A 21,889-nucleotide genomic window follows, 5' to 3' on the forward strand; every position below is an offset into this window, starting at 1 on the left:
GGCCAATATCATTGTTAGCTCTCAGTTAGATTTAGCTGATGAATAGCACAAAACCTTTCAACAGTTTGAAGATATTGTAGACAGATATGTAGACAAATATTTTCGGATGCCTGTTGTCTGTTTCAAAATGCGGTCCTTGCAAAAAAGAAAGGATGTCTTCGTACAGCTTTCAAGTTTTATGCATCAGAGCATGGTAAAAATCTTCATCTGGTCCTAACAAAGTTTTAAAATGAGATAAATACGACCTCAGATAAACAGCATATGACATATTACACCATGGAATCATTTATTTAACAAAAAATAAACCAAAATGCAGGAGCAGAGTGTGGAAAACTAAGTACAAGGAGCCAGCTGCTGCTATTAAAATACACTTGATTAATTCATCATCAGCAAGTGTGAGCCCCACTATAAAAGCAGTTTGGCAGTTTGCTGGTCTGGGCCATTCAGTCGTATGTTAACACAATGCCAAGGAGGAAAGACACCAGCTTTTAGAGACGCATATATTGCTGCACATTAACCTGGGAAGGGTCACAAGGCCATTTCCAAACTATCTTGGTTTCACAGTGGGTCTACAGTGAGATTATTCACAAGTGGAAAACATTCAATGCATTTTCTAATCTTCCCCAAAGTGGACATTGCAGCAAGGTTAATCCTAAGATTGAGCAGTACAATGCTCAAGGAAGCTGCCAAAAACCCAAGAGCTTCATCTCAGACTCCTCAGGCCTCAGTTAGCAAGTTAAGTGTTCAAGTTCATGACAGGGCAATTAGGAAAGGACCGCACTAGTAAGGTTGTTTGGAAGGGTTGCCAGGAGCCTCATCTCTCTAAAAAGAACACGGAGGCATGGCTTAGGTTAGCAAAACTGCTTCTGAACAAACAAGAAGACTTCTGGAACAATGTCTTTTGGACAGACGATATCAATGTAAGTGTAAGTGAAATGATACACAGCACCATGTTTGGTGAAAACGCTGACTCCCAACCAATCAGTTCTCAGGGAAAATGAGAGAAAAAGACATCAGTGCATGTACAGTGATTGTCTCCACTTGTCAAAAACGGACTATGCTGTTTCACCCAGAAGATTCTTCACGTCAGCAGAAAAGAGTACTCAACCTAAAACAGAGACCAGTTACTCTAAAACCTGTTTCTGTTCACTTTTAAAGATGTGAGACTACCATTATTATTATTTTTTTTAATTGAAATCACTACTAAACTACATATAATTTACTTACCATTTTCATCCAAAGTAAGTGTGTAGCTCTCAAACTCACCACATTGCATCAAAATATGTCTGTATCTTCACATTCTCATCCACACCCACTTTATAAAATGCTTTAAAACTTAACTAATTACAATCACCCAACAATTTTTGCTTGAATGATGTGGCAGTGATATTGATCAGATTAATTCCCACGTTCCCACTGTTGGCATTATTTTTCCCTCCTTCCTGTTTGACTGCAGCAGCTGTGTTACTTTTCAACCTGTTAGAAATGTCATAGAAGCACAGCTCTACCACTGATCTCTATTGTTAGGGTTAGTTAATCCAGAGTATCGAATGGTACCATGGATATGCTTTAGACAGGTTTGTTTTAAACTTTAAACATTTTATAGTTCACTGAGTCACATGTATGTATATATATCTATATATATATATATATATATAGATATATATATATATATATAGATATATATACATACATATATGTGTGTATATATGATTTTTTGTTAGGCCTGACACTGACATCTCATGACAGTAAAGGATTATTGAATTATGTGAAGTGTGTGCGGGTGCTCATACATGTATGTTTTGGTTTTTTTCTTGGGGGGGGGGGCTTGCGTGGCCTTGTGTCTGGTACTAACTCATCCGGCTATTAATTGTGTTAGCACCGCAGCTGTTTGCATCGGCCAGATTGAGAGCAGCGCTACAGGGCCCTTCTGCTTCTCTCCACTGGGATGAGCTTCCAGACCTCCTCCTTTCCACTGATTCCAACCATCGTTCCCATTTTCTCTTTAGCTGCCTTTATTTTCTTCTTTTCACTCATTTATTCATTCTCTGATGTGCCTATATTTGTCCCTCTTTTTTTAAAATCTGTTTTTCGTAATTCGACAGGCTACTTAGTGGACCAAGGCTTTCTTTTCTCCCAGCCCTCTCCCTATGTGCCTGCACAAAAGACAGAGATCATGTTGATATGTAAGGGTGTGAGGATGACTCTGGGCTCCTCCAGACATACTGGTTATAATCTGTGTTGCAGGCAGGTGGTCAGCTATTTCTCCCCCAGCCATAGGAAAACATGTCAGAGCATCTCAAACTGAGGTAGTTTTAAGTGAATTATTCCCATAAGGAGATTTATAAATGATATTACTGTCACTACCCACTGTGAGCAGGTTGTGCGTATACTTGGATTATGAAAACACCATATTTATTGCTACATTGTGTCTGAGAATCAGTGACCATCGTATTCCGAACATATTTGACTCCAGTATGACAGGAAATCGTACTACACAGACCTGAAGGATTAACAAAGATCCTCCTCAGCAGTTAGAGAAGGTAACCCACCGCCACAGTCCCGCTGCCCTACAAACATTTTTAACGTCTGTGTGATGACTTCTTGAACCAGTATATGTAAATCTGACCAACCAGTCCTTTAGTTATGTAGCTGGCTTGACCCAACAGGTTGCGATGGCTTAAGCCTTGGCTACCCATCTGCCCCTGGCATCTGTCCACACATCTGCTTTACCGGGGATGGCCAGAAGAAGGACAGCCTCCTCTCTAACCGCTCTGGCATTAATGACCATGGTGGAGACTCACCTTGCATTACTCAACATAAAGTCCAAGTTTACATATATGTTGGGACACATGGACGATCAGTGTCTCTGCTCATGTTTTCTCTCGTGGCTCTATGATGTCAAATATGTAAGCTTGTTCTACATTGCTGTTACAATAGATCTGTTTCTGAAAGTCTGTTATTTAACGCATATTGGCAGAATAACCTTGCACCTACCAAATGACACATACCCCACAAACATCCATTTTGACTTAATTTGTTTGTTTGTTTGTTTTTGTGGCAAAATGTGTACTATTGTTGCATGATTGTTTGTTCACTTGGCACCAGTAGAGCTGGATGACTTCATACTGTACACCTTTATGTAATCTTAAACCGATTATATTTGCTAAAGTATTTAATCTTCCTTTGTTTAGTCTATAACATGTAATTGTTCGCTCCACTGGTTTTCTTCACCTGTGACTGTAACAGAGATGTCTCGGCAGTAAAAGGGGTGGAAGAACTAGAGATGTCGCCAGCTAGGAGTTTAGTAATAATGCAATGGAAAGTCGGGAAAAGGCCTTGACAGAGGAAAGTTGTAGATTTCTCTTTTGTTCACATTTCTCTCTTAATTTTTGCTGTTTTTTGTGTGGTGGGATTCTTCTAGACTTGTTTAGTTGTCTTGTTTTTGTCTGCGAACAATGGCGTATTTTTCTTTATGCTACAGATTCCATTCATGTTATTTGTCTGTTCTCCTATCCTTCGCTTTCTCTTCACAAGTTTTTGTTCGTCTTAACTCTAAGTTTTTGTTCTCTTGCAGAGCTCCACGCTTCAAAGGCTACCAACAGCAAGACAGTCAAGAGCTTCTGCACTACTTACTGGACTCCATACGAGTAGAGGAAACTAAAGTAAGTCTGCACACATCATATACAGTCCATGCTTTTTTAGGATTTCATTATTGTTCGATTCCTTTTCTTTCTACTAGTTCAGAGCACATTTATCGGAGGATCTTTAGTAGTGTTTGTGGTAACTTCAGCTCAAATTTTAAGCATTTAGCATTTTAACTACACCCGGGCGGGAGAGTCCTTTCAAAATACATGCAACATAATGCAACACTGACCACCTAGTGGGTGCATAGCATAAGCTTAACTTAATAATGTTCACATCACAACACTTCTCCCCCTTTAAATTCCAACATTTCCCAAAATGTAAATTAACTAGGAGAAACCAACAGTGGTGTTTTTAGCTGACGTACACCCAAAACTTAAACCACTGTCACTGAGGCACAAACACCTGTAAAACATGACAGCTTTAACATTCAGTCCCACTTGACCTGTTTAATCAAACATTCAGTCTGTCTGGAGGTTTGCGAGTGCGCTGTGACCTTCGCACTAACCCCGGTGACCCAGCACTCACTGCTGGTGTTTTTGGTGGCTCTGGTATAGGGCAACTGAGAGGGGTCTGGGTGTCAGTGTGACAGTGTTCATCCCCTCTGGAAGACCCAGAAACCTCTGCCTGTCTCTCTGTCTCCTGTGGACCCACCTCCGCAGTTGTTGGTCTCACCACTGGAAATTCAGTGGCACTGTCTGTCTTCAAACCTGTATCATGCCGCAGGCATACATGATCCTGATGTCTGTGGAACGTACTTCCATCAGTCAGCTGGACAACATAGGAGAGTGGCCACCTACGCTTGAGAATAATCCCAGGTAGCCACTTCTGGTTGCTATTGCTGCTGAAGTTCCTCATATAGACACAGTCATCTGGTTTCAAGTGTCTCTCACGTGCATGTTGATCATGACTTTCTTTCTGTTTTTCCTGCTTTTCCTCCACTTTTGCCGTCATGTCTGGACGCAGCAGGCCCAGTCTCGATTTAGGCCTATGCCCCATCAGCATCTCTGCTGGAGTGCGTCCGGTTGTAGTTTGTGGCGTGAGGCAGTATTTAAACAGGAAACGTGAAAGTGCTGAGCGAATCTCCTGTCATCCGCTTCAGGCCCTGCGTCACTGTCTGAACAGCCCGCTCTGCTAACCCATTTGAGGCTGGGTGGAAAGGAGCTGTCCGTATGTGCTGAATGCCATTCTGCTGCATGAACTCACTGAACAGCTCGCTGGTGAATGTCAGGCCATTATCAGAGACCAGTTTGTCAGGCAAACCGTGGACTGCAAACACTTGCCTGAGTTTATCAATGGTTGTGGGAGCTGTGATGTGATTTAGAATGTGCATCCACCATTATAAGAAACATTTGCCCCATAAAAGGACCAGCAAAGTCCACATGCAGCCTAGACCAGGGGCGGTCTGGCCACTACCATCGGTGCAAGGGAGAAGGTTGAGGCATGTTCTGATTGGTTTGACACTGTGTGCACAATTTCACCTTGTTCTCCAGATCTTGATCCAGTCTCGGCCACCAGACATAGGATCTTGCAAGGCTTTTCATCCGAGATGCACCTGGATGAGTCTCATGCAATTCTTCCATAATCTGTTTTCGGCCTGGGGGAGGCACGATGATCCTCGCTCCCCAGAAGATGCAGCCATCCTGCAGACTCAGTTCTGTTTTGCGTTTAGCATAAGGCCTCAACTCCTCTCCTTCTACCACACTGGGCCAGCCCTGTAAAAGAAAAGTTTTGACTTGGGACATATGTAACAGTAGATGTTTCAGGTAATGGTGGCTGACTCAGTGCATCGGCGTTTCCATTATCCTTACCCGCTCTGTACACTATAGTGTACTGGTAGGCTGACAGTGTGAGTGCCCAGCGCTGTATCCTGGCTGACGCTAGCGGCGGGATGCACTTGGTTTCACTGAACAGGCTCATGAGTGGTTTATGGTCCGTATAGATTTTAAATGCACGACCATAGAGGTACTGATGAAAGCGCTTAACAGCAAAAACGATGGCTAGGCCCTCCTTATCCAGCTGTGAATATCCCTTCTCTGCTGCTGTCAGCGTACGTGAAACAAAACCGACTGGCTTCTCTAACCCATCTTCCAATATCATGTGAAAGGACTGCCCCAACGCCATATGGTGAAGCGTCACATGAAAGAGTTATCTCCTTATCTGGGTCATAGTGGACTAGGAGCGTCGCTGAATGGAGGAGCTTTTTTACTTCCTTAAAAGCTCCCTCCTGCTCCTCACACCACTGCCACTTAGTGTCGTTGTGAAGCAGCTTGTACAGTGGGGCCACAACCTTTGAGAGGTCGGGCAGGAATTTGCCATAATAATTCACCATGCCCAAAAATGATCTAAGTTCAGTGACACGCTTGGGGCCTCCTTAATAGCTCTCACTTTATCTTCCACTGGACTGAGCCCCTCAGCTGTGATCTTGTGTCCCAGGTAGGTCACACTTGGTGCTAGGAACACACATTTGTTGCACTTTAATCGCAGCCCTGCATCTGAGAACCTCTTCAGCACCTTTTCCAAGTTAGCCAGATGCTCTGCCTCCGTGGCTCCTGTGATCAAAATATCGTTCAGGTAGACTGCTACATGTGGAATCCCCTGCAACAGAGTGTCCATTGTTCTCTGGAAAATGGTGGGACTGGATGCCACTCCAAACACCAGGCGATTATACTTGAATAATCCCTTGTGTGTATTGACTGTAACATACTCTTTTGAATCCTCATCAAGCAGCAGCTGTTGGTACGCCTGGCTCATGTCAAGCTTTGTGAATAGCTTCCCTCCTGCCAGGATTGCAAACAGGTCATCTATGCGTGGCAACGGATACTCCTCCAGCTTGGAGACCTGATTCACTGTGAGCTTATAGTCTCCGCATATGCGTGCAGTTTTGTCCTCTTTCAACACTGGAACAATAGGCGCCGCCCACCTTGAAAACTGGACTGGCTCGATGATACCCAGCTTCTGCAAACGCTCTAGCTCTTCCTCAACTTTGCCCTTCATTGCATAGGGCACTGTTCTGGGCTTGAAAAACCGAGGCGTGGCGTCAGGGTCGACATGGAGCTTTACTGTCATGTCCTTCAGTGTGCCCAGTTCATCCTTGAACACCTCACTGTACTGCTTCAGAATATCCTCTGTTGTGTGCACATACTTTATGTCATGCCAGTTGAGTCAGATTTTCCGAAGCCAATCACGGCCCAAAAGACTGGGCCCTCTGCCTTTAGCTACCACCAACCTGGCTTTTGCCTTTTTACCCTCTGCTGAAATGTCCACAAAGATCACCCCTAAGTGAGGAATGGGCTGCCCTGTGTAGGTCCTGAGTCTGAGCTTGGATTGTCTGAGAGAAGGCTGGTTAGACCCCCATGTTCTCCTGTATGTCTCCTCACTGATGACGGATGCAGTAGCTCCTCCATTTCCTTTCTGAATGTCTTTGGCATTATTAGCAGCCATCTCCATACGGTGGGAAATCTCTAGGGCTTTCTTGAAAGTCAGTGGTGGGGTTTCTCCCAGCAAGCGGCGCTGTATAGCATCATTATTTATGCCGCACACCAGTCTGTCACGGAGCATATCATCTAACACTGTCCCGAAATCACAATGCTCTGACAGCTGCCGTAACTCGGCTACGAAGTTGGCTACAGACTGACCTTGCTTCCTGAAATGGCTGTGAAACTTGAATCGTTGGACTATCACAGAAGGTTTTGGATTATGGTGGTTCGCCACGAGACTGACCAGTTCATCATATGGAATATCTCCTGGTTTCCGCGGTGTGGCCAAGTTCCTTATCAGCTTAAGTCTTAAGTCTTTGCTCCACACGCTCTCAGGAGAATAGAGCGCTTTTTAGCCTCCGTAATATCATTAGCAGAGAAAAAGTGTCCCAACCTTTCCTCATACTCCGTCCAGTCCTCGTTTCAGTTCCGTATGTAGCCATTCGAGCGTGAGGCTCCCGGTCCCCACGCAGTCATCTGCAGCCGCCGAAACTGTGCCTGCCGTCGCTGCACTCCGTCGCTGCACTGCACCCCTGCAACGGATCGTGTCTCCCCTCCAGTGTTGTCTCGTGCTCGGTTCACTCGTACCAGCCGCCTAACCAGCTAACTAGCAGTCCTTAGCCTAGCTCAGCTAAAAACACGACAAAACGGAGACGACACGTCCAAAAAAAAAAGTTTATCCTCGTCGCCAAAAATATGTGGTAACTTCAGCTCAAAGAACCACTCGACAACATCTTGGCCGTAGTTCAACTTTATATAAAGACGGCAAAATATACATTCCATATATCTGGTCTGTAGGCCTTTTTCTGTCGGTCAGAGGTCAAGCATTTTAATTACACCCGGGTGGGAGAGTCCTTTCAAAATACATGCAACATAATGCAACACTGACCCCCTAGTGGGTGCATAGCATAAGATTAACTTAATAATGTTCACATCACAACAGTGTTCTTTTCAGGTTTTTGTGTTATATTCTTGAATACGGTCAAACAGCAATGATGGTACACTGAGATATTTCTCATCACTGCTAATACTTGAACTGTATTGCTGTTCGATTAATTATTTTGTTGATTGTAGTAGTAAGAGCGGAATTATGAAGCACATGCATGTAGAATGCAGTGTTGCCTTGGAAAGCCATTCATGTGAGAACATGATGACGGCTTTTTTTGTCACTGGCATTTATTATTAGCCTTATCAACCATTCACTTATACATTGCTGAAATTCTTCTTTGGACATTGGCAACTTTTTCAGTCCAGTCCTTGTACCTGACTATTTTCAGAGAAATTTGTTGTTTGCTTGTTAAACCACATAATACTGACCTGTCAATCATCCAAGGACAAAAAAGGCACCTAGCTCAAGGTACGAACCAGTGTTTCGTCTGCAGGTAAGACAGCTTGGCAAAGAACCAGTTTTAAATGCCATATGTGGCACCTTGTTTTGGTCGGATCTATGGAAATGCTAAAAACACAGCACAGTCTGATCCTAGGAGCTTGAATAAGGGCAACTGGACTTCTTCTTGGATCTTGAAGATGTTTCACCTCTCATCTGAAAGGCTTCTTCAGTGTTAAACTACAGGGTGGGGAGTATCAGCTTATAAGCTGAGATGGGTCATTCACACTAAGTGTATCAGTGATGGAAAAGAGGCTAAGCACCAGTAACTGGTCAACCACGTTGTTGCTTGGTGTAGGAACAACCTTGAATATGAACAAGACAAAGGAAATGATTGTGGATGTTAGGAGCGCCAGTAATAAGCCAAACACTATTTCTATTCTTGGACAAAAGGTGAAGGTATCGGAGTGCTACACCTGGATAACAGACTGAACTGGAAACACAACACTGAGGCTATCTACACGAAAGGACAGAGCAGGCTACATCTCAAGGAAGCTTAAGTCCAAGGACCCAAGATATTGCAACAAGTGCGATCAGCTTTGCATTCATGTGTCAGAGTCAGTGAAACTGATAAGGGAGGCTGACTCTGTGCTAGTGACTGCTCTGGGGTCCCCGGAACTAATGATAAAAAGAAGAACATCGCAAAATCTCAATATAATGGAAAATGCTGCACATTGTCAACTTAACATGGTGATCAAATAACAAAGTCTGTTCAGTCAGAGGCTTCTTCAGCTTCCATGCAACAAAGAATGGTGTTCAGGACAGGAGGTCGTTCTTTTACAATGACATCACTTTTTACAATGACTAATAATTGTTGTTGTTTTTTCTTTTCTTTTTGGGGGTTATAAAAGTATTATTCTGATAGAGGACAAAAGTGTCAGGCTTAAAATGAAACTTTAAGATGAAATTCTCAGAAATTCATCAAGAAGCCATCCTTAGGGGAAGAAAAGAGGCCGAAGTATGCCATATGACACGAGAAGTGGACTGAAAATCAGTGGCAACAGGTCTCATGGAGGGATGAATCCTCCCCAGATCCCGGACCCCAGCATCTTTGAAGCAGTGTGGGATCATCTTGACAGAGAACGGAACAAAAGGCAGCCAACACCCGAAGAAGAGCTTTGGGATGTTCTTCAAGGAGTCTGGAGAGCTATTCCTGAAATCTACTTTAATAAATGGCAGAAAGCTTGTCTAAGAGGGTTCAGGCTGTGTTGAAGAAAAAAGGAGCTCATGTTGACTTTCAAGCCTGGTAGAAATATACAAACTCTTTCTTTGCCTTATGTACTGTATCTCCCTTTAGGTTTGCTCATATCAATAACTCACTGCACTTAGTTCTTGTTTTCCTTTCAATATATAGAAAAAATGAGAGGGGACTCCAAATGTTTTGCGGTAGTCTTTGAAGTTACTAATAAATCAGTAGTTATAAAGTTCTAAATACTTTGATAGTTGCTTTCGTTAAGTAAGATTTTCAGTAATGTATTTGTGGGTTGCTGTTTGCCCTTATGTAACCCAACAAAATCTTTCTTATTGGTTCCCCAGTTTTCACGGCATACGCACACACACACACACACACACACAAAGCCCTCCACAGGGTAATTAGGAGACCCTGCTGCAGCTCTTTGGAGGGCCCACCAGTGACTGTATGAACCAAGGAGGAGAAGTTAGCGGGTGTGTTTAGTGGTCAGCCTCAGGCCCAGGAGGGGCCACAGGCTGGGCTCCCCTGCTTCTATTCAAACTTGTGAACACGAACAGTTGTGCCACTTAGGGACTTGCAAGTGGCACGACCGACATTATTGTGTGGTCTTGGGAAACCCACAGCTGCTGAATGAGCTCCAGGGTCGTTCCATTGTGCTCGAGGGTCGCGCACAGACCTCTTCTACACACACACACACACACAGACATACAATCAGTCTCCCAATCCAATCAAGGAGGTAAAGAGGGAGGGGGCATGGCCTCCTCCATCCATTCACTCAGAAACTCATTTTTACAGCAGCGATACAGTGGGTTTTAACCTTACAATGTTGAAAATATTTTTTTATCAACCCGTATGGGTTTGATACCTAACATATAAATTAGAGAAGGTCATCGAAGTATTTTTTTTTTTTTTGTCAAAACAAGAAAAACATTAAGCACAAATCACTTTCTAAACCAACAGTAATTAATTCACTTCTGGAATAAATCAGTTTATCGCCAAGATGTTTATCAAGTGAAACATTACTTCAAAACAGATCACATATTAGCAACTTTCATGCGTGTGTGTCATTGAGAGACTGGTTTTTTTTTTTTTTTTTGTGTGTGTGTGTCACTAACCTTTTAGAGGCCCTAAGTGTTTGTGTTGATTAGCCATTAGTATCAGAGCTCTGAATATGCTAATTTGAGCCCAGTCAGTTATCACCAATTAGCTGAGACGGTAGGTATTTCTCTCTCAGGGCATGGACTGGCCTTCTTTGACTTGTCTTCATTTTAGTTTCTATGCCTCAGCACTTGCACTTGCACCGGCAGCCCTCCTCACGCCCCTAACACCCCCTCCCTGCAGCCCATTCTGTGTGGGACAGTGCACGCTGTTATGGTTGGGAGAGAAAGGGAGCATGGGGGTTACTGGTAATTAATTAGTAGGCGAGCCACAGCCTGGTTTGACTTTACTGCCTGAGTGGGATGCAGACTGGCCAGGATGGGATTAACAGGGCTTTTTGACCTAAATAGCCAGTCCAGTGCGTGGGTCCCGGGACAGGGGGGGCTGAACAGTCTCAACGCAGACACAGACCACGGCCAATTATCTATTGATTGGTACTTTACTGTGGCTGTTCCTCTTCACAGCTCTGTCACCAACACACTCACTGACCACGTCATCTTCAATAAGACAGCCTCGTGCAATACGTGTACACACACACACACACACACAGAAATGTGCACAGTTCATTAAGAGATTTACATGTTAACAATTTTAGACAAGGACAATAATTATTTTTTGCACTAACGATGCTTATAATGGGCATACCTGTCAAACCCGGCTGCAGGCTAGATTGTGATATATCACTAATGGGTGTCATTACGTAAAGTCAAGAAAAAACTGGGACGCATACAGGAGAAGCCATGCAGTTTAATTTGTTTTAGTCTTATAAATAATGGGAATTCGTTGATGTCACTGTGTTTTGTGTCTTTTGTTTGCAGAGGGTGAAAGGGGCTATTTTAAAGGCTTTCAACAATCCCACAGAGAAAACAGCAGATGAGGAGACCAAACGCCAAGTTAAAGGTTCATCTGAACACAGCATATGACAGATGTCTAAGATCAATACTCCCACCTTGTGGCAGTCAGTGGAACTACAGCTATTGAATGCGCAGAGGAAGGCTAAATATAGAGGAAGAAAACTGTGCACTTTAATAGATGAACCTTGTAGCTGCACTTAAGAAATTAATTTTTATTATCAGGGAACTCATTTATTTACTAATTATTGAGTCTATCCTAATATAACTGACTACATTTGGTCAGTGACATTGGTTGTCTGCATTTCTTGGAAAAGCATTTGTGAGCGGTGTAGCTTTGAAACATTTCAGCTGAGCTTATTGATAATGTTATGAGCATGTTATGAGTTCAATGTCGTTGAATTGAAAACTATGTCTCTTTTTATCCATTGCTTTTCTTCTCATCAGCGTACGGAAAAGAAGGTGTGAAGATGAACTTTGTCGACCGCATCTTTGTCGGCGAGCTTACCAACACAATCATGTGCGAAGAGTGTGAGCACGTAAGTGATTGTGGGTGAACTAAACAGAGGGATGAGAGTACGTGAAAGTGAACCAATCAAGTGTATTTCAGTGTGCTGTGCTGTGTTCTCTGTAAATACAGCGCGTCACAGTCGACACTTCCTTCAACCAGCTAATTCAGGCAGAAGCTGCTTTTGAATAAACATGTCAAGATAACCTTTCCCATCTCCATTGTTGTGTTTTATTACTTTAAATGAATGCTAGAGGAGGTTCAGTACAGCGCCATACAATTTCCAGCAGTACTGGCATTCCTCTTTGCCCTCTTAATTTTTTTTTCATTGACATGAAGTGAAGACAACTAAGATTAAGTCACCGCTTCCGACACACTAGGAACATTTCCCACTGCAATAGCTGCAACCAAATCACGTTCATGTGTTAAGGAAAAAACAAACAAAAACCTTTCAAGGACCAGCTCAAACACCAACTGCCGGCATTTACACGAAGAGCTCAGGATGGTTAAGAAAGCAAATGCCACTGCAAAGTAAAATAATTCCCTTCAGGAATTCACCAGGTGTGGAGCTGCAGAGGCCAACGCTGACAAACAGCAGCCTCTCTTTTCAGACGTGTTTAAAAGATCTGCAGCAGAATTTGATTTAACTTGGTTGTGAATATGTTTTGACATCATCTCTCTTTCAGATCTCGACAGTAAAGGAAGCCTTCATAGACATCTCATTACCCATCATAGAGGAGCGGGTGAGATGCTTTGAAAGTCTCATCACTGTGAATGATGTATAAGATGTTGATAACTTAGTGACTAAAAAAGTACCAGCGAGTTTTAAACGTTTGTGTTGTACCTTTTTTTTTTCACGTCTAATGGTTTTCGGGAGATAAAGTCAGTCATTATTTGGCTAAAGGTTTTCTAAATCCAAACGTTTTGTCTTTGGTCCTGCTCTCAGATGTCAAAACCGTCTAACCCCGGCCGGCTGGGGAAGGGCAGCCGGGAGCAGGACACCCATGCGGCCCACACTGAACAAGTCCTTTCTGTCTCGCACTCTGCCAACAAAAACACCAGGAAGCTTAGCGGACAGGTGAGCCGTATACATGAACTGCTCTGGCACTGGACTCACTGGGCGTCCTGATTGATAAGAACATAGTTGTCTGACTCTTATTATTCACTCCTCTCACAAATCAGTTATTTTTATTGAGCAGAATTTTCTATTATGAGCAATATTTTTTTCCCTCTTTGTCTGAAAAGAGGGTCACACTTTGTGAAGAGAAGTTTACAAAATACTTGGACCAAATGTTGAATAAAGACTTGCTACTTATTGACTATAAACTGAAGTTCTCTGCTGCCAAATTAAATGCCTTTATTTGCATGATTTAAGATGAAACTTACTGCTAACAGATCAATGAACGTGTCAACTCAGTTCAGTTACAACCCAAAACCAGGAAAGGCCTGCAACACCTTCCATAAACAAAGTAAATCCTTTATCACTTACTACACTGTTTCTGTCACTTTATCACTGTCACTTTGGCATTAAAGCTGCCAAGTGCAGAAAAATGGGAGGTGTTATTTTTGTCCCATTTGTCCAGTAAACAAGTCTTAAGGTGTGGAACAGCACGGAGTTGCTGTTTTTGTCCCACCTCAGAGCCTGGCTTTTGGGCTTGTTGCTGTCTTAATGCTCCTTTTTTATCTTCGACCTGGAGCACACAGTGCCCATTTCTTCCAAACTAGTTCTGGTACACTGATTGGTCCCAGACGCCCTCAGACGAGGTTGACATTAGACTTCTGTTTTGCACAGTTAATTTTAAGTGGCATGTTGTTCTGTATTGTAGTGTTCCATCTGCTTTTGATGAATGATCACTTATGCAGTGTAGAGGAAGAAAGATACAAATACAAATCCCTTCCAGTCCTTCTCTGAGGAACATTGCTTTAAAAACATATTGGTGATTTTTTTTTCTCACACATTTGTTGACAAACTGGAGATCCTCTGCCCATCTGCTATTGATGCTGCTTTTGTCACAAATCACGATTAAATGTTGATGTCGCTTGTTTGAAATAACATTTGCTTTTACCTCCCTGTATCAAATGGCTCCCATAACAACTTTTTTAAATGTTTTGCAAGCTTGAAATTCAAAAATTGATGTTTATTAATAAATCGAAATATGTTGAGAAAAAACTTGAACTATCTTGTTGTTCATGAAAGAGAAGTTCAAATAAATGTAGGTAGGAGTCACTGTTTTTCCTTTCTGTCCCAACCTCTTCTGGCATGGGGTTGAACATCTAAACTCTTTTATAAGGAGTTATACAAGTCATAGCTTATTTCATGTGCAGGATATTTTTACTGCAGTGCGGTGAACAGCATCTTCAATCCAGTTTCAGATTTCAGCTGTTTTTACAAAAGTCAGCTTGCAAAAGTCCAAAATGCTGATTTTAAATCGTTGCGATCGTCACAGAACCTTTATTTTCAAGTTTAGTCATTACTGAGATTAGTCATATGTTAAGGTTAGTCTTAACGGACAGAAACTTGTAAAACTGAAAGGACCTGTTTTAATTTCGTCTCCCATAGAAACAGCTGAGCAGGAGGTCTTCCAGCTCTGTTGAGGAGAAGGGAGCAGGCTGTGGAGCAGAGCGACCAGAGGAGGAAGGGGTAGGAGGAGGATCCGCTCGGGGTGTCTCAGTCTGTAAGATGGCGGCTGCTGGCAGCCTGTCAGACGGCAGTGAAAGAGACTCCTGTGCTCAGGACAGCAGTAATGACGCTGACAGCGAGGCCTCCGAGAGCGAGTGGGCCCCACGCACCTCCAGCCACAGCCACGGACACATGTCCACGCCGTCGTCCGCCTCCACCCTCACTCCATCCCCTACGCCCGTTTCTTCCTCTTCTCCCTCGTCGTCATCCTCCACCAGGCAGTGTGGCGCTGTGGAGCAGCTCGTTACTGCAGTTTCTAAAGTCAGCCTCACCGCCGGAGACGCCCCTGCGTCCGCTCACTGTTCCCCAGAGGAGCAGGCAGACGCTCACACCAGAGATAACCTCCATCACCAACACCGCCAGGGGGCCTTCCAGGCTCTGTCCTACAGCTACACCCCCAGCTCCAAAGAGTGCTCCATCCAGTCCTGCCTCCACCAGTTCACCTCCGTGGAGCTGCTGATGGGCAACAACAAGCTGCTCTGTGAGAACTGCACCGAACGCAGGCAGAAGCAGCTGCGCAAGAGCAGCTCCGCAGGTAAAAACAGAGTTACCCCCAAGGTCTGTGCAGCGTCTTGTCTCCTTGGAATGGATTGATATGTTGCACTTTTATTACAAGATTCCTAATTATTCACAATTATGGTTCATCTTATTAACAGATTTGCCACGTGAATGTGTGCTCAGAATGTTCCAAACACCCGACATGGCTGCACAGAGTTTGGCTGCATACACAGCTGCCCTCTCACTCCCTGAGGCCCACTGAGAGACATGTTTCTGCATTTGGGCCGTACAATACTCTAATAAGCAGTTGTTGATGATTCTGTGTCTTTGTAAAGGACTCAAACCATCATTTTTTTACCCGTAAATGTGGGACTTTTTTTTTTTTTGTCAAGGTGAACCAAATTTATCGTGAAGTTGACATTTCACTGTCTTGTGTTGTTTGTGTAGATAAGAAGGTGGAAAAGATTTACACCAGTGCTAGGAAGCAGATGCTCATATCCTTGCTGCCTTCTGTCATCACGTTGCATCTGAAACGCTTCCACCAGGTAGGCAGGCGCACGCTTCCTGATTGAGCAACCTCCATTTCATAAAATATTCAGCAGTGGTTTTATTTCAATATGTTTCCTAATTAGTTCCAGTATGTGGTGGTGCTTGAATGCTGTTTGTACTCTGGTTCTGTGTTTTATTTGACTTTTGGGGGGGTTTGTGTGTGTGTGCATGCATTAAGGCAGGAATGAACCTACGGAAGGTGAATCGCCATGTTGACTTTCCTCTGATCCTTGATCTGGCTCCATTCTGCTCTGCATCCTGCAAGGTATCACACTGACCCTTCTGCTGCTGCCAAATCACAAAATAAATCAAAAAGTCAGCCTAAAATGAAGAAGTACTTGATTTACCTCACATTTAGTGAATCCATTCTGTGTCAGAGTTTGCTTTTTTTTTTAGTTTTCTGTAAAAAGGCCTTCTCCACGTGCACTGAGACGTGGCAAATGTCCTTGGTTGGTTCTAGTCTTTTCCACCAGTCTCCTTGTCTTTAGTCGCATTTGCCTTCATTCTTATCTTTTTTCCCCTTGTTTTTCTCAGAACCTGGCAGCCGGTGAGCGTGTCCTGTACAGCCTTTATGGGATTGTCGAACACAGTGGCTCGATGCGCGGGGGCCACTATACCGCTTATGTTAAAGTGCGTGCGCCCCAGAGGAAGTCAGAGCAGCACCACAAGAACCTGTCAGGTCAGGGGTCAGCTCTTTTAAGATGGTTTCTTTTGTGTGTGTGTCTGCGTTTGTGTGAGGTTCATGAAAGAGGTGAACGTTTGTGCAGCAAAGACTCTAACCTTGAAGACTTAATGAATAGAGGTCTTTGTATTTTATAGAGCCATGTTGGGTTTTTTTTCCTCTTTTTTTTTTTTTCTTCTTCTCCTTTTTGCAAGGAGACTGTCCAGATTCACAGAATAATGCTGAAAGGATGCAAAAAAAAATCAAGAAAGCAGTTGTCCTTGATGCTAACAAGCTAATGTATGACTTGACACCTCACAGTTGGGCTCCATGGTTAGTTTTGACACAGGTCTATGCACGTTGTAATGACTGCTGACAGGAGGGTTCAGTCGTCATATTTACTATTAAAGTTTGTCTTGCTTTACTTGAAAATGATTAACTAAATGTTAAGTCTGAATTAGTATAAAAGGGATTATTTCAATTGGTTTGATTTGAATTTTCTCAATTTTGCCATTTATTTATCAACCGTTGATGAATATTAGCAAGACTTTTCAGGTAAAAAAAGAAAATATACGGTCTTTCATTATGGATAAAATGATGTGGTCCAGGTTTTAAAATGAGATAAATACTCTTCACACAATCTCATTATTCATTTAACAAAAATTAAGTCAAAATGCCGAAGCAGTGTGTGGAAAACTCTGTACAATCCATGATTCAGCTGCTTGGAAACTTCTTTGGCAGCAATATCTTGTAATGATTGTCTGTTGATTGTTGTGGAGGAGTTTTGGTCCTCTCTTCTATACAACATCGCTTCAGTAAATTTAAATATCTGGGCATTCATTTACACACATCTTTCTCTAGCCACCCCCACACACACACATTTCAACTGCTTTGAGGTGTGGAGTTTCACTGGATCAGTGCTACGCCTTCACTTTTTTCTTTTTCAGACATTCTGTTGTAGATTTGCTGCTGTGTTTTGGATCATTGTCTTATTGCATGATCCAGTTTGGGCCAAGCTTCAGCTGTCAGACAGATGCGCTCAAATTTGACTCTTTGAGTTCATGGTTGACTTATTAAGCTAATGTTGCATAGCACTAGAAAAAAAAGAATATTTCCTTAGTCCAACCTAAACCGGACTTTTAAAATGTATGTAAACCTCTTCAAAATTGTACAAAGATGGTGTGTCAGCGGTTCGAATCACTCCTGCATGTGTATGCTCAGATATATTCAAATGGACCTCTCTGCTCATGCTCCAAAAGTCCATCTTTAAGTAAAATAATGTTTTTACACCAAATGACGATGCTTTAATGTAAGCATCGTCATTTATATCAATACAGTCAAACTCCCCATGAAGCTGCTCTCATTCACATATTTTTCTGTTCTAATGTGAGATGGCTAACCAGCTTTAGAAATAGTGATTAAAAATCAGCCCATTAAGCCTACATTTCAGCTCTGAGTCTCTTAAAGCGTTTCCAGGCTGTCACTCTGCTCTAATAAAATAAAAATGTATAACGGCTCTCATCTGTCAAAATCACTGTTAAAGTAACTGAAGGACTAAGTCTATGCAGTGAATGCACGTTGGTACAAGGACAGTGGGCCTGTTAAATCGCCAACTGGAGCTGGAACTGTAGCTCAACTCAACTGTGCATGAAACCGTGGTGACTGGCTGCCAAACAAGCCCAAATCATCACCCCACCACCGCCGTGCTGCTGTGAGGCGTTTGTGCTGATACGCTGTTTGGTTTTTCTCAAACAGATGTCTCCTCATTGGTCTCGTCCGTTCAAAGGAAGACCTAAAAGACCTGCTTTTACGAGTCTTGTTCATTAGTTTAGAAACCACTTTGCAAACCTTGAGCCTTGTTACACGTGGATATTTTTATATCCGCAAATGTTTCTTTGTTTTTGAGCCTGTCGTCCACATGCAAATGCAGTTTTGGGCACTGAGACCTAACTTTTTAGAGAAATGCTTCCAGAGTAAAGAAATGGACTGGGAAACTGGGGTTCTTGGCTTGAAACTTCCGATCGTACATGGTAACTCCTTGGTCTGATTGAGGTCTGAAGGTTGTTTAAATGACATTGTAACATGCCAGCTGGATACTGCCGGCGCTAACCGCTGCTAGCCACTTTTCACATGTTTGCACATAAATGTACTTTATATGCTACGTTGAAGAACCGAGGCATCCGAATGCAACATAATCCAACACAGAACCAGCCATCGATGTCGCCAGTTTATAACCAAACCCAACTGGACCTCCAGATGGTTCAACAGATTTCGGGAGGTGTACTTCGCCCTGATCTTTTTAGAGAGGAGAATCTGGCAGCTCTTCCAAACAAGTCACACTTGTTGACTTTTTTTTCCTCTAATTGTCCGTCCTGAACATTCACATTAAACTGGTCACTGAGGCCCGTGGATGATATTGACGCTGTGTTTATGTTTCTAGGTGCAAGAGAAGCCAGCAGCAGCTCCCACGGCCAGTGGGTGTACATCAGTGATACCACTGTTCAGACGGTACCAGAGTCAAGGGTACTCGGCTCTCAGGCATACCTGCTCTTCTACGAAGAAATGCTGTAATGTGACCAGTAAAAGTGTTTTTTTCCTACATGTCTGTTTTCTTCTTCTTGGTTTTGGTAAAGACCCTCCAGCTTGTCTCACTGTATCTGTGAGTAGGTGCAGGCAAGAAAAAGGGAAATACTTCACTGCTTACTTGCCTAATATAAGTTGGCACCTCCAAATATTGTGAATGTGTAAGGACAAAAAAAAAAAGGATATTTTTTATTTTGGTTTATTGTCCAGGTTTTCATTCATGTTTCCTAAAACTGCTGACTGTGAATGCAGGTCAGGAGAAAAGTGTGTTATTGAATCTTAGCTGTTCAATATTTGTAATTGATCTTCGTCGCGATCACATGCCTGAGATTTAAACTGCATGACAGAGTTTGCTACAATAATTAACTAGAAAGGAGCGGCGTTATCGCATGCTGAGCCACTATCAGCACTGATTTGATGAAGTCAGTTGTTTCTGTGCGGGAGTGTGTGTGGGCATGTGCGAGAGAATAATAGACAGGTGAATGTAGCTCAAAGGTGCTACGTTTATCAGTTCGACCTATCACAGTCATGATCGTCATGTTTTCTTTCTGATCGCCTCCGGTTCGACAGCTGGCGAGAAATGCCGCGTTTCCATGTTTGTTTGTTTTTTCAAACGTTTAAGGTTGGTCCGGCAAACCGCTAATATTTCCATCGTGCTGCCCCCCTCTGCTGTGTTTTAATGGCATCCGTTTGCTGGTGTCCATTGGCCAGATAGTACTCGAATACATTTTCATGACAGTGACGGCCCTCGTATCACCGCTTAGCTGCGCTGTATTAAATCAGACCTTGTAGTTCGGCTGCATTGTGCGGCTTCGTGAAGATCGGCCTCTTACAGAAAAACTGAAATAGTGAGAGAGAACTTAATGCAGATGTTTGTCCCTTAAAAGCTAAAATATCTGTGTGAAGATAGAGAATTACTTTTTGTATCTGTACATTGGAGAATCCTACTAATATCACCAATGGCTACATTTATATTGAACAATAACTCTTGATTTATATGAACGTGAATGCAATCAGGAGCAGCTACCACAGCAAACAGTGGTTTACATCAAAGTACTGACTGAAACTGCTGCACATGGCACCTTTTAAGAGCAGCACAGCAGTGATTTTACTCCCCTCTTCTTTTTTCTTCTTTTTTTTTATTTACATCAGAATGTATAAATGTAAGACTTTTACTCAAACGCATTTGCCAAAGACAAGTTTTGCAACTGCGAGTCCGAGCAGAGTTCCCTCTATGCAGAGTTCCTGTTACAGGCTCTCTCTCGGTCATCAGAATGCTTGTTGGCTGTTGCCGCACAAACAGACTTAGATGATGTTTATCAAATCAACAAAGCACCGCGTCTGCCTTCTTTGTAAGCGCACAGAGAAATCCATGAAGATGTTCCACAAAGAGTAAACACCACAACATATCTTTTATTTCCCAAAGCTTACGGTTAGATTGAGAGAGAAAAGGAAAATATTTAATATATGAAAGAATAAGCTTAAAGGCTTTGAGTCTGATAAGAAGAACATATTTGCTAAAATGTGCATGGGCTAATGTACCAATGAATGTATTGTCTGTTTCAGAAAGATTCATTTCAAGTGAGCTGTTGGTCTTTTTCTATGGAAAAATTTTGCATCAGTCTCTTGATTTTTGATTTTTGATTTTTTTCTCCTCACCCATTATGCATTTGCCAAACAGTGGAAGGAGGTGGATTCAACTTCTTTTCATTTTCTTCTTTTTATTTTATTCTATTTTAATCAAGGATGAATTCAGTGCCTCTGCGGCAGGTTTAGGAACCCTGTTTATGTTGAGAAGACAACATGGTGAGTGTGATGTAAAGAGGCTTATGTGAGCTTTATTTATGTACAGTATTACAGACTGTAAGCAAATCCAATATGGAGTAACTGTATATACTAGACACAATACAATCTTCAGGTGCTTCGGGCGTGAAAGACTTGTGTTAGCAGGAATTGAAAGTGAAATTCTGTTATGCACTAACAATCATTTGGAATTGGTATGAAACATGGTGTATCAAAATAAATCAGATTTCTGAACTCTAAAGGACTGGTTTGTTTTTGTCTTTTGCCTCTCGTGCAGCAGTGTTCATCAAAGAGGGATCACAATAGATTTTATGTTTCCCATCTTTGGAATTGATGTCACTCCGTTTTTACTCCAAGCGAGACGGCGTCGACCATCTCTCTCTCGGCCGTCACTGTGGATCCGGCGGTGCCATATTCAAGCCATCTTCGCCTGTTATCAGCCCTGACGGGTGCAAAGCAGCACTGCTTCAGAACATGTCGCAGGCTGGTGAAGAGGAGGTGGGTGTGGAATCAGGAAAAGGGCAACGTCGAAAAGCATCGCCTCGCACGTCCTCTCGCTCCCATACGCTGTGACATCCCCGTCATGCAGCTGCAATGTTTGAACCGGTTGTCAAGCAGCCACCAACAAAAAGAGCAAATCCTTCCTGAAATGTATTTCTCTATTTTTAAAGGGGGCACGAGGGCTTTTGGCTTGAGGACATGCTGCTGAGGCGTCTGATGTGATTTAATCTCACTTAATGAAAGGCACCCTTCCCCCTCTGTGAGACACTTGTAAGAAACTAATAAGGTGCTATGTGACTGCTCCTTTACCAGCAGTGGAGGTTAAATTTTCCTCTTCACCATGCAAGCTGCTGTCACTGTCAGCCTCACCTCGCGCCACACACACTCGACACGT

The 21,889-nt window shown here is 42.9% G+C and overlaps 1 protein-coding gene across 3 annotated transcripts in view; it reads left to right on the plus strand.

The window, feature by feature from the left end:
• The window catches only part of usp45 (ubiquitin specific peptidase 45), a 41,899-nt gene extending 20,671 nt beyond the window's left edge, over nt 1–21,228 (plus strand). For 2 of the 3 annotated variants that reach the window (XM_072394822.1, XM_072394823.1), the window contains exons 9-18: nt 3,578–3,665; nt 11,680–11,761; nt 12,160–12,251; nt 12,907–12,963; nt 13,167–13,298; nt 14,781–15,435; nt 15,846–15,943; nt 16,126–16,212; nt 16,482–16,626; nt 19,049–21,228. In XM_072394822.1, the coding sequence (XP_072250923.1) occupies nt 3,578–3,665; nt 11,680–11,761; nt 12,160–12,251; nt 12,907–12,963; nt 13,167–13,298; nt 14,781–15,435; nt 15,846–15,943; nt 16,126–16,212; nt 16,482–16,626; nt 19,049–19,179 (1,567 nt within the window). In that variant the 3' untranslated portion in view covers nt 19,180–21,228. The other variant, XM_072394824.1, reaches the window with a different exon arrangement.
• The last annotated feature ends 661 nt before the right edge of the window (nt 21,229–21,889 follow it).

The sequence above is a fragment of the Leuresthes tenuis genome, unplaced genomic scaffold (assembly GCF_036924035.1).
Source record: "Leuresthes tenuis unplaced genomic scaffold, fLeuTen1.0.hap1 SCAF_10, whole genome shotgun sequence".
NCBI classification, from domain to species: domain Eukaryota; kingdom Metazoa; phylum Chordata; class Actinopteri; order Atheriniformes; family Atherinopsidae; genus Leuresthes; species Leuresthes tenuis.